Source organism: Coregonus lavaretus (genome assembly GCF_964263955.1).
Source record: "Coregonus lavaretus genome assembly, chromosome: 12".
NCBI lineage: Eukaryota > Metazoa > Chordata > Actinopteri > Salmoniformes > Salmonidae > Coregonus > Coregonus lavaretus.
In genome coordinates this window covers 30,662,299-30,679,528 of record NC_139999.1, presented here as the reverse complement: position 1 = coordinate 30,679,528, position 17,230 = coordinate 30,662,299, and the positions used below count along the sequence as shown (strand labels likewise).

General features: G+C 42.9%; 2 protein-coding genes across 2 annotated transcripts; one reads left to right on the top strand and one right to left on the bottom strand.

Moving 5' to 3' along the window:
* Nucleotides 1-1,328: 1,328 nt before the first annotated feature.
* On the top strand, nt 1,329-6,503 carry LOC311138104 (methylosome protein WDR77-like). Its single transcript, XM_084172767.1, has 10 exons — nt 1,329-1,720; nt 2,432-2,617; nt 2,800-2,938; nt 3,384-3,433; nt 3,703-3,773; nt 3,959-4,016; nt 4,617-4,685; nt 4,801-4,909; nt 4,999-5,067; nt 5,210-6,503. Exons 1-10 carry the CDS (start codon nt 1,612-1,614, stop codon nt 5,364-5,366), a joined length of 1,017 nt encoding a protein of 338 aa, XP_084028893.1. The 5' UTR covers nt 1,329-1,611; the 3' UTR covers nt 5,367-6,503.
* A 560-nt stretch (nt 6,504-7,063) lies between these two features.
* On the bottom strand, nt 7,064-16,905 carry LOC311138007 (uncharacterized protein). Its single transcript, XM_084172652.1, has 5 exons — nt 16,642-16,905; nt 14,197-14,285; nt 11,490-11,580; nt 8,662-10,771; nt 7,064-8,410 (listed from the first exon to the last, which is right to left on the bottom strand). Exons 1-5 carry the CDS (start codon nt 16,715-16,717, stop codon nt 8,311-8,313), a joined length of 2,466 nt encoding a protein of 821 aa, XP_084028778.1. The 5' UTR covers nt 16,718-16,905; the 3' UTR covers nt 7,064-8,310.
* Nucleotides 16,906-17,230: the final 325 nt, after the last annotated feature.

Below are 17,230 nucleotides of genomic sequence, written 5' to 3'. Positions count from 1 at the left end.
TTTTTTAAATGCATTTTATTTTTTTCATTTGAGGATTTTAGCAAATGGTAAAGATCCGTTTCATGTTTCAGCAGTGCTTAATTTGAGGAACAGGATTTGGCAACTTCTGTTTTGGACTGTTTTGTTCCGGAACCTATTTGTACCTCTCGCTTTTATTATAATTTTTACATTGCAAAAGTGAAAATTATTTTTCATGCCTCGAGAGGTACAAATAGGTTCCGGAACAAAACAGTCCAAAACAGAAGTTGCCAAATCCTGTTACTCAAATTAAGCACTGCTCTATTCGTGGTCAGCATTTGTAGTGCAGGAATGTGGGGTGGAAGTCAGGAAATTTATTACAGATCATCTGGCTGGATATACGGCGGAGCTGATGGCCATACTGTTGGCCTTGCAGTTGGTGGAGGAAGTCAAACCAGACAGAGTAGTTATTTGCTCTGATTCATGTGCAGTGTTAATGAGTCTCCAGTCCTTTAGCTCACGTAGCAGACAAGACCTGCTTTATGAGGTGCTACAAACCCATGGCAGGATTAGACTGATGGGTATACAGATAAGATTTACTTGGGTCCCAGCACATGTGGGGGTGGAGGGGAACGAGGCAGTTGATATACTGGCTAAACAAGCACTTAGTAGTGGAGATGTTGATGTTGTAGTTTCAATGAACAAGGCAGAGGCAAAAAGCCTGATATGGACAGAGGTGGCAGGAGCAGTGGAATAAAGATACTAAGGGCAGGCATTCATTTACATTTTACATTTTAGTCATTTAGCAGACGCTCTTATCCAGAGCGACTTACAGTTAGTGAATACATTTTAATTTTTTTATACTGGCCCCCTGTGGGAATCAAACCCACAACCCTGGCGTTGCAAATGCAAACGCCATGCTCTATCAACATTTCAAGTACAGAGGAAAGTCAGGGATGGCAGGAAGGGACAGAAGAGAGGAGGCTATTTTTACAAGATTAAGGGTGGGACACAGCCAGTTGAATAAGACCTTACATGTGATAGGAAAGCATCCAACAGGAAAGTGAGAGTATTGCCAGGAAACAGAGACCGTGGAGAATGTATTGCTACAGTGTGGGCAGTATCAGAGGGAAATAGAGAGGCTGAGATCTAGTATGAGGGAGAAGGGAATACAGGAAATTAGTTTAAAGAGTATATTGAGTAGAACGTCATTAGATATAGTCTCAAATATTTTGTTATCTTTTTTAAGAGCAACGGGGCTGGCAGGTAGGATTTAGTTTCTCCCTGTGTCTGGCCCACACTCCAGTACATTAGGTGGCGGTAATGCACCATAACGTTGGATGCCAACCGCCGATAAACCCCACCGAAGAAGAAGACGAACGAACAAGGCCCTGGAAGCGGAAGTGTGCGGTCCACGTGTTGCGGTTTGAGTTCATTCATTTCTGGCATGAACAATGGAGCAATGAAACATAATATAATTAAAGAATAGAAGTTAAAAACCTAGGCTAACCTAAATCTGGTAGCTAGTTTATTAGTCCGTGTTTTCTATACTATTTAGTTAAAGTTAAATCATTTATTGTATAAAGGATAAAATCATTTGCATTGCAAACACAGCTACGCTAGCTTGAGTGAATCAGACTCAGAGTTGCCTGAATGAAAAGTACAGTAAATACCAATATGATCAAGGAAAACAGATGGAACATACCCCCAAATGCCCCGGCGTGCATGGAGAAGCATTTGGACTCGGCGCAGTACAGGGCAGGTAAGCAAAGTCACAGCTAGTGAGTGATGCAAGCCTTGTGTGATAACGTAGCGCGTCCAGACACTTGACTTGTAAAAAGAGCTAGCTAGGTACCGCAGCACGTGGTGGTGTCGCGGAATAAAGAGGTCTAAGTTACTGTTTTATAAACCAGATAACATTAGATAGCTTATCACCTATGTCTATGAGTGGCTATGGAGCTTGCATCATTAACAGCAAAAATTACTGTGCCCCTGGCCCTAGCCTGATAGCTAGCTAGCTGCTAAAACGAACTTGTCACTTATAATATTTTTTATTTAACTTTTATTTAACTAGGCAAGTCAGTTAAGAATAAATTATTATTTACAATGACGCCCTACCAAAAGGCCTCATGTGGGGACAGGGGCTGGGATTAAATATAAAATAAAAATATAGGACTAAACACACATCACGACAAGGGAGACACCACAACACTACATAAAGATACCTAAGACAACAGGCAATGGTGCCTGTATCATTAGCTAGCTATCTAGCTGCTCTTTTGTTATTTGCTTTTATTTATTTACTTAACACTTTTCTAAAATTGTACTTTTTCTTTAAAAAAACTACATTGTTGGTTAAGGGCTTCTAAGTAATCATTTCACTGTAATGTCTACACCTGTTGTATTCGGTGCATGTGGCAAATAAAATTTGATTTGATTCAGCTATTGACATTTCCCTATTTTCTTCCCCTAGATGGCACCCTGTTGCTGGGAGCCTCCAGTCTGACGGGCAGATGCTGGCTGGGCTCCATCTGGGTCTACAGTGACCCCAAGCAGTCTCCCAACGAGGGCTTCTGCAAGGCTGGTGTGCAGACAGAGGCTGGGGTCACAGAGGCAAAGTGGGTTTCAGAGAGGGGCGTCCTAGTTGCATCTGACTCGGGTAAGTAGGAATGACAGTTATCGTTACTCATGCATATTATATTCAGCTGTAAATATGGCTGTTCAACCATGAGGGATAATCTGTTAAAGCACAATGATTACATATAATTCAGGCCACATTATCACATAGATTACTTGGTATACAACAGTGTGGGTGCAATGGGGTTTGTCTGGGTGTTGTAGGTGCTGTTGAGCTGTGGGAGCTAGCGGAGGACGAGAGTCTGCTGGTGAATCGGTTCACTAAACTCGAGCATGATCACATCGTCACCAGCGTGAGCCCTGCTGGGTCAAACCACGCCGTCAGCGGCAGTATGGACTGCCGGTCAGTAGGGGGCATTCTCTGATTGTGTGTTTGTGTTTGTCTCATGCACATCTTTTATTTTGGATTTGATAACATAACAGACCCTAGGCCCTAACAGACCCTAGGTCCTAGTGCAGGGTTCTTCAATTCCGGTCCTGGAGGGCCGAAACACTTCTGTTTTTTATTTCTACCTGGTAGTTAATTGCACTCACCTGGTGTCCCAGGTCTGAATTAGCCCCTGATTAGAAGGAGAGGATGAAAAACAGAGGTGTTTCGGCCCTCCAGGACCGGAATTGAAGAACCCTGCCCTAGTGTAACCAGCCTGGCTGTGAGTCTGTTTTAACAGCTGCAGGTTATGGAGTGTTTTGCAGCTTGGTATGCTTTTCCTGGTGAAGATTTAATGTCAATTGTATGCTGTGAACAGCCTATGTCTTGCTCAGTTCTTTCTCTTTTCTACATGCTGCAGAATCAAAGTCTGGGACCTTAGTCAGGGGGAGGTGGTCAGCACATATAACGGTAAGGAAACTCTACGTCTTTATATCTCTGTATCTTGAGCTGCACAGTGACTCCACTCTTAAAAAGTGTCAGTTGCAGTGTTTCTCATGTTTATATAGCCTGTCTAGTTAATCATTAGTCCAAACAGTTGCAGAAGGTTTTGCAACTAAAACTAGTTTCTATTGGACAAATTCAGCTAGGTCCTTAGGTTCTGTTTTTCTGTTTTAAGAAACGTTTTGCAACAGAATCAGTGTAATTCATTGGTTCCTGATCTGTCTCCTGTTCCACAGCTCACTCTAAGCCAGTCACTTGTGTATCCTGCAATCCATCCGATGACTCCCTCTTCCTCTCATGTGGCCAGGTAAGAGCCAAGACTGATTGGAGGGTTGTCTGTTTTATTCAATTGTTCAGTTCAGAATGATAAGTGTGGATTGTATATTGTGTACTGTGCTATATGAAGCTAGATACAGTAGAAGGTTGTAACTTACTGTACTGCATGAAACTGTTAGTGCACTCAGTTTCCTCTCTCCATTCCCCTTCCCTCAGGATGGCCGTCTGTTGCTTTGGGACAGGAGGAAACCCACCAAACCAGCCTCTAGATTAGGTGAGTAGAATCCGTCTGAACTGCACAGTCAGCTAGGCAGCAGGGTTTTTCTCTGAGCCGAGATGCATAGACTTTTCAGTTGCCAATGTATTGACACCTGTGACGTTAATCTTGGATTGTCAGTGGGTCTTGTAGTTTTTCAGTATTGGTCGAGGAGCATAGTTTTTAAGGCTGCCTTTGGTTCTGTTGTCGACGTGTACATCCATTAGTAACCCAATATTATAACATTTAATTCTGATAACCGCATGTCAGGTCACTGCAGTAGAAACTCACACCAACATGTCCTTGATAATCAATCAGGCTTGTTTCTATAGTATTTCCTAAGCAACTTTTTCCAGCGATCCTCGTAATTTCAATAAAGCTGTGTTGGGACAATTATTGTGTACGTTTTGAAAACATCCACACCTGAAAAGTTTCCAGACTTCTGCAGCACACCAAAGTACCCAATCACTCTGTTCAAAGTACACATGCAATGCATGTGAATATCTATTTTTGAAAGCATGTACATGGTCAGGTGTGGACAACCATGTTGTTCAGTCAGTGCATGTTGCTGTGGTAGGTGATTTCCCAGCTGATTTTGGAGATTTGATCTTGTCTCAGAGGTAGAGCCCAGCTGTTGCCCTACCTCAGTGGCCTGGCATCCCCACCACAGGACCACAATCGCCTACGGTAAGGACTAGCACTACATTTACCATGATGCGTAGTGGTCCAAGCACATCATTGTTCTAAAAGATTAATCTTCCAGGCTTCAATGATAGATATTTGTTGATTATTGTTGGTTCAGGTGACGAGCTAGGACGCGTGACTCTGAAAGACTTTCAGGGCACAGAGCCTGCCCAGACGCAGAGCACCCACAGCCGTAGGGTCTCCAGCCTAGCCTTCTCCACACACAGGTAAGCACCAGCTCACCTCACACACATCTACAGCAGTAAGTGGTTTGTCAGAATGAGCTAACACAATGATCTCTTACCTTCCACCACAGCGCCCCCTTGCTAGCCTCCATCAGTGATGACTGCTCCGTTGCTGTGATGAACTCGGAGCTTAAGGAAACGTAAGTCTCAATGTATATGGGCTTTTGTCTCTAGCTGATCCTTTTGGCTTGTCAACTCAGAGCTATGAAATAAAATAGTCCAAATAGTATATGTACCCAGTCATTCACCACTTAATAAGGTGGCTCTGCTCCTCCTGTCCAGGTTGAGAGACAGGAGGCACCAGGACTTTGTTCGGGGTGTCTGCTGGGCCCCTGGCGGTTCTGACACACTTACCACAGTGGGCTGGGACCACCAGGTCCTCCACCATATCACGGGACAGGACGGACCCGCCACTGGAGACTCCACGTCCCCACCGTAGACCCAGCCTGGGTCAGGGGATCGGGGAAGGGTGGTTGTGGAAGTATGGGGTTTTGTAGGAGGTGGGGGAGAATTTGAGGGGTTGGCATGAGGGTAGTTGTCAATACCCACCACACTGGAACAGGACAGTATACTGATGTTTTCCCAATCCTAGTCTGAAAGTACCCATGGCCATGCAGGTTTTCTTTCCAACTGATTTCTAAATCAATTATGTGTAAAGGTAGAGTCAGCAATGTACCAAGTAAATCAGGACGTTTTTCTGCAACAACTAAGAGTAAGGCTAAACATTGTAGCTTTTTTCGTCCCGCAGCTATCACGTTGCAGCAGCTTGAAGCGCACCCGTGCACATGCAAAAAATGTTTGTGGCAGCAAAGTCTTGCACCACATGTTTGCGGTTCATCCTGTTGCTCGTAGCAATGTCATACGCTGAGTCTCAGTTTGAGGTGTATTAGCCACTTGTAGGACATTACCTGTGGTGTGCAGTTTGTTCTTGGGGAAATTAACTAAGAAATGGATTGGGGTAGTTAACATGTGGGTTACTTTAAGATGTGTTTGGAAATGCTGCCAAAGGAAATGGGAATCTTTAATCTAACGAACCCATCTGATCACGTTTACAGTCCAACCCCATGTAACCTTTGTTTAACCACCCGGGGTGCTGTATTACGTGGCATGTAAGCTAGTCTGAGAAGTGTAAGCCACTGGCTCTTTGGATAAGATTTACTAGTCAATTATACCGTTGCACATTCTGATATAACACTGTGGACTAGAATGACCTGGTTAAAGTAGTGACCACACAATAAATGCCATGAGCAAAGTGTTTTCCCAATTTATGTACATTTGAAAAGTCTGTAAATCTTCACTGCAGGGCTTGTTTGGACCAGTGTGCTTCCATTCCATATTCTCCCTCTTCCTTGGCACTTTCTTTTGTGTAGATGTTCTCATCTCTCACTTGCACATGTGTACCAGAAACAGAAAACACTGTCCTTAACTGTTTTCGTCCACACGAAGACATTCCTTGGATTGGATTGTCTGGTACATGTCTGGTGGTGCATTTTAGAAGTCTGAGGAGTACAACTTAAAACTGACGTAATCAACTTGTTTTTCCATCCTTCAATAAAGTTTGTGTCCGAAAACTGTATATTCGCGAGTTGATTTTTGCTTTTCCAAACACATGAATCTTACTGTACTTTTAGTCTTCAGTAGGAAATTATTCTCAAACAATTTGGTGGAAAAAATTCATGACTTTAAAACTTGACTTTATTACATAATTTCATATCACAGGTAAAATAACTAAACAAAGGAGTGTTCTGTGCCATGACCTGTGCACTGGTATATTTGGCATAATTTTATGTTACGAGGAGAAATCCAACAGACCACCACATAAAATATAATCCATTGTAATTATAGTTTCAATGGTTTGTGAAAGTGGTGTTATTTTGTGCCTAAACATTCTAAAAGAACATGACAAAGTTACCAACATTAATGGCAATGTCCACTTACACTCCAGTCAGGAGACATCAACACTATTCTTCCTCCAATGTCAGTTACCAACTCAAGTTTTTCACATCCAGTCTTTGATACATCATGGTTTTAATTTGATTACATTTGTGTGTATATATATATATATATATATATATATATATATATATATATATATATATATATGAGCAGCTTTAATAATGACTGACACAATAGCTAGACTTAAGCCCAATAAATATAAAAGTACATTTAATGTCAATCTATAGATTCTACAGACCATGGAGACCAAACCTTACTTCTCCTGTCCGTATGTTGGCAAATGCCTGACATCTGTTTTGCTTTTATTTAGTCATTCATTGTACGGAAGATATCTTGCTCACCTGACTGACGTAGATGATCAAAATGTAACTGATAAACACAGTTTACATAGTTGTGGCATGCTTGCTTAAGTATAGTACAGTGAACAATATACAGTATGTGTGTTCTAAATGTATTCTAGTAGGCTACATTTCAATTCCCTTTATGCTGTTAACATATACAGTATGTACAGGTACTGTGGCACTCACAATGGAAACCTATAAGCAAAACAATATGTACATCCTTTATAGTCTCAAGACATTTATATAAACATCCTTTTTGATGCATGGCATTATTCTGTATATATTGACTGGCAATTTACAGCTGCTAGTTTGAAAGCAGATTGTGCTTTGTTTTTAAATCTATTAGGTCAGCCAGATATCAGAGGTAAAAAGAAGGCAATGTGTACTATCCCACACTGATTAAACTGCAGCAGTCAAAGATACTGTTGAAAGCCGTTCCAACATGGTCAACCCACTCTTTAGACTTTGGCACTTGTACAAAAAGCAATAAGCTATTTGACACTATATCTGGATGTTAAGCAACATGCTCAGGTTTATCTACTGTGGTACAGCAAAACCTTTGTAGGAGTGCCGACCCAGATCTTTTAATATTGTGTGCTGGTTTGGTGCTTTAGGGAACACTAGTCAGAATCCATCGAACAGGGTAATAAAAATCAGGAAGTTCATTGGAGAAAGCCAGAAACCCCTCAGTGTCATCTATAAATAAATAAAAAATAGTGAGGAAGAAGGGGGAACAAATAGCCTTGGACATTAGGCACACACTCCGTGACCAGTATAGCCCTCTACCCTCAGATATAGATCTCTGGCATACAAATCTAAGAGGGCAGCTTCTAGTTTTGTGCCAACATCCATCAAACTCCTCAACTCTTGAAGTTCTTATTTTTAGTTGTATATATGTGTATATATAGCCTGTGATTGCATAGATTGCTCCTAATCTATTACACTGCACATGTTTTTGTGTTCTATGTTGCTATTTTGTTATTTGTCTTGTATAGACCCGTCACCACACATGTAGTTCCCTCTCAGGAAATAAAGTTATTTTAATTTAATGTAATTTTATGTGTGGCATAATTTGGAGTTGGCTCCTCATGATGAGTCCCCTTTGCTGACAACGGTTATTGGTTGTTTGGTTCCGGGTCGTACCATGAAAGTCATGCCATACGCCTGCTTTGACTGTGGCCCATTGCTAGAAAGTAGAGGAAGAAAAAAAGTATTAGTTAAACACGTATCAGGTTGCTCTTGTCGCATTCAGCAATACTTTTTAATACATCTAGCTACCATCATTATTTACTGTGAGGCAAAACATGCAATTAGGGACACTCCTAGATAAAACAAAATTAAGCCAAACTAGTCACAACACCCTAAGCTTAAACCATAAAGATGTAAAATGTGAAAAACTCGAACAGACAAAGATAAAGGAGAGAGAGCAAGGCCTACCTGATGGGTACTTTTGATGGAGCTGACAAACCCTGAGAATTCATGGCCATTTTAGTCTCCAGCTCCTTCATGTCCAGGCCTTGTGTTTTGGCTGACAGGGCGGCATTCTTGCTTTTCGCTGTGATAACAGGGGTCTTCGCGTTGACTCTGGGGACAACAGGGACCTTGGTCTCCTCAGACAAGGAAGAACCCCAGTCATCAGAGTCTGTCTTCATGGCCATCATTTTGTTGTCCATTTTGTGGTCCATCTCTAGCATCTTCTTCTGCAGGATGCTCAGGAGTGTGGCCTGGCTGGCTGAGAGGGAGGAGGGTGCCTGGGTGGGAGGTGACTTGGGTGTGGTCTGAACAGGTAGCTTGGGTTTGACCTCCATGACAGGAGGCAGGAGTTTGGGAGGGCTTGGAGGTTTGGGTTTTGGAGGAGGAGGAGGGGGGGGCGCAGGGGAGGGAGTTTTGACAGGAACGATAGGGCCAGCATTGGAGGGCAGGACTGGAAGGACAGGGGTGGGAGTGGGGGCAAGGACCTTCTTCAGGGGAGGGTCAGGTGGAGGTGAGCTGGGGGGAGACTCCATGACATCATCATGGTCATTGAATTCGGGAGGGGGAGGGAGTAATGGCATGCATAGGTCCTCCCTGTTCTCTACATCCCTGACAAGGCTAGTGGGTGAAGGAATCCTCTGCTCTCCACTTTGCTTCTCCACGGCCAGGAGCCCCTGAAATACTGGATTTGCAATTGGCCTCTTTTCCAACACTGACTCAATGATCTGGGGTTTTGCTGGAGTCTGGATCACCACTGGGGGCTTCACTGGGACCACAGACTGTGGATTATGTTGTGAGTTCACAGAAGTGAATGTGGAGCTGGGGATGACGGTGAACGAATTGGGATTGGATTCGCTGTGCTGGATGCAGACGGATGGCTCATTACTCTTTGTGCTGTTTTCGCGGGACAAAGTAGACCTGTGCTTCTCTCGCTCTTTAGCTGCCATGAGAAGAGCCAGGGGGGAAGTGGCAGGACCCTCCCTCGTCCCAGTGACCGCACTGGCCTTTAGGTTGCGTAGTTTACGGTCCAGCATAGGACTGAACTTGTGACTCCGGCCTGGAGACGCTTCGTGTTTGACCTGGCTAGCCTCTGTGGTTACAGGGGCAGTGACCACCTTCTGAAGCTTGGGTGACATTTTAGGGGGGATTGCAGCCTCCTGAAGCTTGGGTGAGGCTTTAGCTGGTGTTTCGGCAGGTTTGTTGATAGCCTGCTGTGCTGATAAAGGCAAAGGCTCCACTTTCACTTCCTCCCAAGTCTCAGGTGGGGTGGGTTGGCCTTGAAGGGTGACTTGCAAGTTATCCTTTAACTCCTGCAGGTCTTGCTCCAGCTGCATACCCAAGCTGTTTCTCCGGGCTGGCTTAGCTGGCGGTGCCACAGAGGGGGCTGTCCCATTGACCTGGACAGGGACGGAGTCAGTAGACCCAGGGTCATGCAGGAGTAGGATCTGCTTGTGCCTATTTTCACCTTCCACCTGCCTACCTAGAATTCCGGTCTTAGGAACACTGTAGAGCTTAGCTGTGTTCTGGGGGTTGAAGCTGGAGGGTGTAGGGGTCTGTATAGGGGGATCTGGGGCTGGAACCTGGGGGGGTTCATACATGATGGGGATGGAGGACAGCCTCATTGGCTTTGTAGGCGGTGTCTTCAGGGCTTTCAGAGCAGCTTGCCTCATGTCTGTAGGGGGCTGTGGAGGGGCAAACTTTGGGGGCTCTGTGATATCAGGGAAAGTGGTTGGTGGTGGTGTAGAAATGGACAAAGAGGAACTAGAAGCACTGGAGGAAGTTGACAGGGGTTTCGGGGGGGGCATAGGTGGAGGTTTCATGGAGGTGAAAACCTCCTTGTCCTCTTCAGAGGGGGCAACTGATGGTGGTTTTGATGGGGGTTTTGGAGGGGGCATAGAGGGATGCTGAATGGAGTCCAGGTCACCAAGGTCACCCAAGAAATCTGGTGGGGGAGGGATGAATATGGGTGGAGGGGGTGGGGGTGCCATTGAAGGTGGAGGTGGAATAAATATCTCCCCCTCCACCAAATCAGGTACAGATATAGCCGATCCATTGGACAACCGATCGCCATTTACTATAAAGAGAGAACAACCATCAGAGACACAAGAAAGTATACTCAACAAAAATATAAACGCAACCATTTCAAAGATTTTACTGAGTTACAGTTCATATAAGGAAATCGGTCAATTAAAATTAATTAATTAGGCCCTAATCTATGGATAAGGCCTGGAAGGGCATATGCCAGGCCCAGCCAATCAGAATTAGTTTTTCCCAACAAAAGGGCTTTATTACAGACAGAAAGACTCCTCTTTGTGCACAAACTTTGAGAGAAATAAGCTTTTTGTGCGTATGGAACATTTATGGGATTTTTTATTTCAGCTCATGAAACATAGGACCAACACTTTACATGTTACGTTCATATTTTTGTTCAGTGTGTTTTGTTATTGATATAACTTATCGTCAAAGTAAATTATTTAACTTTTAGTTCTGGTTGGCCTGATTTATGGTGAAACTGATTAAATTACATTTGATCTGTACCCTCCCGCTCTGCAAACATGTTTGTGAATGGCTGCTTGGATGCTTTCTAAAGTGTTATAGTGCAAGACCTTAGACAAACATTTACCTGCTTCTCTATATTTCAGCCCTTTATGAAAACAGAGTTGCTTTGAATTTGTACTGAACTGTGATCAACTGGATCTGTCTAAAACCAGCACATAGGCTTAAATTCACAGGAGCTTAAATTATTTAGCTACACAGCTTAAGTCTGCTATACACAGGGCAGAGACCCTCACCTGCCCTGTTGATCTTTGGTCTGTTGAAAGGGGGGAGGACAGGAACTTTGGGCGTTGGGACATTAAACCCTTGTACAACATCAGAGGAGGACTGTGGGAAATAAGGACAAAAGACATCAGACTGTTGACGTTACACCCTGGTGTCAGGCTAGAGATCCACTGTTGAGATTGTAAGTGGAACAGTGTGAAAGGAAAGGAATGGATTGGAGAGCAGAGATAGCCCACTGGGCAAAAACTGGTTGAATCAACGTTGTTTCCACGTCATTTCAACCCAACAATTCAATGTGATGACGTTGAATCAACGTGGAAAACTGATTGGATTTGCAAAAAGTCATCAACGTAAAGGAATTTAGTCTTTCTTTCACCCAACTTTTAACCTAAGTCCAATGACAGGGTGAAATCTTTGGTTGATTTCACATTGAATTCACGTTAGTTGACAACTCAACTAAATGTAAATCTAACACTCAGGAAACAAACGGGTACGCAAGTGGTGTCAATTGCCAAAGACAGAGGAAGGCCAGGCACATTTAATCGGAAGGGCTTTTCATACAAAATTCATTTTACTCTAATCATAGTCTGGCCTTCCCAGCAAATGGAGTCATTTTCTATAATGGCAAAGCCTCCTTGTGCAGATTGAGGCTACAGGATCTCTTACATAGTCTCAATGGGCTCCCAAGTGGCACAGCGGTCTAAGGCACTGCATCTCAGTGCTAGAGGCGTCACTACAGACCCTGGTTTGATTCCAGGCTGTGTCACAATCCGGCTGTGATTGGGAGTCCCATAGGGCGGGGCACAATTGGCCCAGCGTCGTCCGGGGTAGGCCGTCATTGAAAATAAGATTTTGTTCTTAACTGACTTGCCCAGTTAAATAAAGGTAAAATAAAAAATGGCCACTGAGCACCCCCACCTGTAATGATTCAACAATAATGTCCTCCATTGGTATACTGTATCTAACCCCTTTCCAGCTGCAGCTTACTGGCCCAGTTTTGGGCCCTTTTCAGAACATTGCTGCCACCTCATCCACAGACAGGGCGTAGTGTGGGCAAAGCACATGCAACACTCCCATCTCTTCACATAAGCAAACATTAATTGGGTATGACTACCTCTGAGAAAAAGGGTTGTGCCGTCATGTTGCTGCCTGCTTGTGTGACTGACTGTTCTCATCACAGCCTAAACACCTCTAGAAATAAACACAGACTGTTTTGACACAACACAAGCCCTATAGACAGAACAGAGATATGCCCTTCTAAAGCTGATAGACTGTGGTCAGAATCACCCTACATACAGTAGGGACTGGAAGTCACTCCTAAGGACCTAACCACACCTTGACCAGTGTAATTACCCAATACTGGGCCTGAGGGCCTCCAATATAGCAAAACAATTCAAAGTCAGGTTCACCCCTGTAACTATAAACTGTAATGAAGTTACTGCCCTTGGTCTGATGGTCAGGCCACCATCACTTGGTTTGTTTATAAATAACTTTCACATGGTACACGCAATACCCAAAATGCATTGGACACATAAATAACTTGCATTCAGCAGTGGGAATATTACGTAATTCGTGGAAAAGGTTCAGGTGTGGTCCTTTCTCAAGAACCCTCCGTTACACTGTATCTTCAAAACAGCTAATGTGAGCCAAATGCCTGCCTTATTTAATGCCTTAAATATGTAATTAATGCAGACTTCATAGGGACAGGCAGCTCCTTGCAACGGCAGAAACATTTTATAAGAAGCGAAGGGTGCGCCATTAAATGCGGTTTCTGATCCGGCTTAATTTCTTCTTACTTTCCATGACTCACTGGTGAAAGTCAAAGCAGTCAGTCAGAGCAGTTAAACAACTGTGCTGCTGGGTGTGGCACATCTAACACATGCCAGAGGAGCAGTCACATAGGACATTCCCCTTTCTGAGGTAGGCTTTCATACCTACAACAAAATAACAACCTAATACAACTCGTAAAAAATTCAGATACGGCTGGTCTTTTCTGGATCAACTACAGGGACACCATCTTGAATAGATGGCAAATGAGCTAGGTGCCATATGCCAGGTCCCAGACTGTAAAATACCCAATATTGTGTAAACCAAAGGTGACATTCTTATAGTAACTGTGTCCCCATGAGAATGTCTAAGTAAATAGGGTTTGAATTTCTGAGGACAAACTCTCTACAGAAATTACTTGAGAGGACTGGGTCAACACCCAAACAAATTGACATGCATCCTCGTCACATGGATGGCCTACCTGCAAATACAGTTGGTTTACTCCCTCTCTTATACATGTGAATAGCCTGTGCAAGTGAAACCTGCCAGTTAGAAAAGTATGCTTTCATTGTGACAGGGTGTAAGTGATTAATGGGTCTGACTCTGCAGTGGTCACACAGAGATTAGTGATTACAGGAACACCCTTCATGAGGCAATGCAGATTCTATTTCAGGCACTACAAATGCCTTGTTGAGAAATAATTCACAATTTAGCAGACAGTTATGCAAATGTAGAGAAGTAATATGGGGCCTACTGCATTCGCAAGAATTTGCAAGAAGACAAGCCCGGAAACAAATTCCATGTGATGATCATCTTGAAGTGTTAGAGAACAATAACTAGAAGCTTGACAAAGCTTGATCAGTCTCAACAAAAGATGCAACACTGTCTTGAGTGTTGAAATATAGATTTGATAGATATTTCCACACATCATGCAGAGTTACTGGAACTTACCGTGTGGTGCTTGACTGTGGGTCTGGACCTCACTTTGGCAGTGCCTGATTCAGGAATGGCTGATGAATCCAACATCAGCTCAACATTGTCTGAGAAAAAAAAAGCACACAACTCACCACTTTAGTCTACAGTATAGATAAAAACCAACAAGTCTACCATTCAGCCGATCAGCACAGCTCTGAAAGGAGATGCAGTCTAGTGACTGCAAAGTTGAGTAATTAGGCATGTACATAATAACAAGTTAAGGCATTTTGTCTGCAGTTCTCAGAATGGCTGACAAACTATTATGTAATGCTATGCTGATTACTCTGTCAATTGGATTTCTCTTGTTGACAGCAAAATAGTATTTTGGTAAAGCTTACAACTATTCAAAGCAGTTGAATGATTGATTCTAATCAACAGAAGAGGTTGTCACCTTATTGCTCAAACACTGAAGCCTAAATGTCATGTAGTTCCATAGAGTACAGAATATAATGCTTCTCACATCATCCATGAACCCCTATTTACCAATGGAATGTCAGGTATGTCATAGAAGTGTGGTGCAACATTCATAACAATCCCAGGGGTCAACAGTCCATTGGTCTTCCGGTCATGAGTGTTTACAGTTAATCAACACTGACCTCAGGTTATTCAAGATATGGTTATTGGGCAGAGGTGGGATTGAGGCATATAGAATGGATCTATATAAAAGATGATGTGTGACACACTCATTTGGACATTAGGCCACTCACCACCTGATTGATTTTCGAGTGAAATGTGACTTTGCCAGAGATGGTCTATAATGTTTGTAAGTTAACAGGCTTTGACATTACTAGATAAAGGAAAAAACATATATGTAACTACACACAACACATTATAGGTAAATGGGTTTGTGTGGAGTAACTATTGTGCTTCTGTACAGCTCAGTCAGCCATGTCACTGTCAAATAACTAACTGATGAGAGAAATGGCATAAAGAGACTGTAGTCAGTGAGACACTGGTCTCAATCATTTTATTTCAAAGAGGACTCAGACTAACATGCATTACATTACCTGATCTTATATGACTATGAACAAAACTGTCACGACTTCCTCCGAAGCTGCCTCCCCTCCTTGTTCAGGCAGGTTTCGGTGTTCGTCGTCACCGGCCTTCTAGCCACTGCCGCTCTGTATCTCATTATTCCATTTGTCTTGTCTTGTCAATTACACACAACTGGTTCATATTCCCCTCATTAGTACATGTATAAGTGTTCCCTCTGCCCCCTTGTCCATGTGGGTGATTGTTTCATGTGAGATGAGTGTAGCTCGGTGGAGCGATCTGTACTTTGTATTGCCGGTGTATATTTTCCCCGTGTGCCTGTATTTGTTCCAGTGCGCCTGTTTAGCGCACTGGACGGTTGACGCTATCCAGCGTAACTGTGTACTACGGAATAAACTCTGTATTCTGTGATGTAACCTCCTGCGCCTGACTCCTTCAAATCACACTCTCACAAAAACATTATAGAGCCCTTCAAAACAACTACCAGAGTATGGAAACAACAGCCAGTGTATAAAGTGTTTTGGCATCTACAGATACATTTCCCAATGGGGCATAATATGAATTTTCCTATTGAACACCTGCATAATTTAAAAATACAAATATCCCATCCAGTGGCATGTTTGCACTTCCCACACAACCACCTCTCCATTGTTAGAGGCCTCATTAAATAGAATACCCAGAAATCAGGGAAATGCAAAATATGTAAATCTGTCCCGTTTTTAGTTCTGAGAACTTTCTATGAAGAGTTCAGCAAAGTTTTCAGAACTCTATGGGGTTTATTCATATTTATTTTTTAATTAGTCCCCACTCCCCAAGTCCTGGATAAAGAAACCTTTAGGTCACAGGCAGTAGCGTTTTCCTTTGACTATAACGACTCTGGCTCAAAATGATACGGTATTTGATCAGGGAGCAGTCTGTTATAACAGCTCAGTAACATACCTACTGGTAATAATATGTATAATGTTGTAATCATTTTTGATACAGACATGTTTTAAAATAATCGAAAGGAAAAAACGTGTATTTTATTCAGTGCTGCGGCAATTACAACAGACTTAGTTAAAACAGACACATTTTTGTGTCGTGGAAATTGACACATTTTTGTGTCATGTGGAATTGGGTAATTTTCTTTTCACCTTGCATTCTACCTCCACCGTCATGAACGTTTAACTGTCTCAGGTATGAATAGGTGGAATTTACAACTGTTTGTCCGCCCCCCGCCCCCCGCCCCCCACCCCTAATACCCAACCAGCTTCATTCCTATTCAAGAATGTGTACATTTAGGACACATTTATTCACCCACTTATCTGTCACTATAACAATTGCAAAGATCGGGACAGTCGTCAGAGAAAGAATGTTGATCACATGATAAAATAATAATTCAATTGCTATTATTATTTAATTGCTTGATATATGACAGTAAACACTTACCCATCTCCTTGATTTTAATATTGTTGTCGAAAAGAGATTGGTTCTTTCGAGCCGAAAAAAACGTTCCCTTTTTCATTTTTATGTCCTATTGGTAGGCCTATTATCCAAAAGAATCGTTAACACATGATGTTAAGCAGGAGCTTCCATAGACAGGCGTAAAAAACGTATTAATCTATTAATTCGGCTTAACGACAGGTGTATTACTGAATCCTCACTGATTCTGTGAAAACTTCGAGAGGGAGAGAAAATGGCCACCGACCCTCCTCCCCTTTTCCTGTGCCTCCCGCTTTTTAAGCCGACAGGTGAGGCAGAGAGAGAACAAACACATCATGCCCCAACCCTGTGCCTGCCAGCCAGCATGCCAACAATGTATGACAGCAACATTCCAATGTCATACAAATCTTTCCAACTGTCCTCTCACTTCCCCCTGTTATGTCTCATTGTGGGTGTTGATGTGCTTGTTAGATTTAGCAATAGAATGATTATTACTGGTAAAAGATTGACTCAGAAGAACAGTAGAAGTCAGTTGTCCTCTTCAAGCCAAGGGTTTGTCATGATGAGCAGGTGTAAGCCCACATAGAGATTCAGT

Excerpts from the sequence above, each read along its gene's own strand:
- LOC311138104 (XM_084172767.1), top strand. The coding sequence starts at position 1,612 with ATGAAAAGTACAGTAAATACCAATATGATCAAGGAAAACAGATGGAAC. Across the intron at positions 2,618-2,799 it reads CCTAGTTGCATCTGACTCGG|GTGCTGTTGAGCTGTGGGAG; the intron begins GTAAGTAGGAAT and ends TGGGTGTTGTAG. Across the intron at positions 2,939-3,383 it reads AGCGGCAGTATGGACTGCCG|AATCAAAGTCTGGGACCTTA; the intron begins GTCAGTAGGGGG and ends TACATGCTGCAG.
- LOC311138007 (XM_084172652.1), bottom strand. The coding sequence starts at position 16,717 with ATGAAAAAGGGAACGTTTTTTTCGGCTCGAAAGAACCAATCTCTTTTC. Across the intron at positions 11,581-14,196 it reads CCACAGTCAAGCACCACACG|TCCTCCTCTGATGTTGTACA; the intron begins GTAAGTTCCAGT and ends TATTTCCCACAG. Across the intron at positions 8,411-8,661 it reads CCATCAAAAGTACCCATCAG|CAATGGGCCACAGTCAAAGC; the intron begins GTAGGCCTTGCT and ends TCTACTTTCTAG.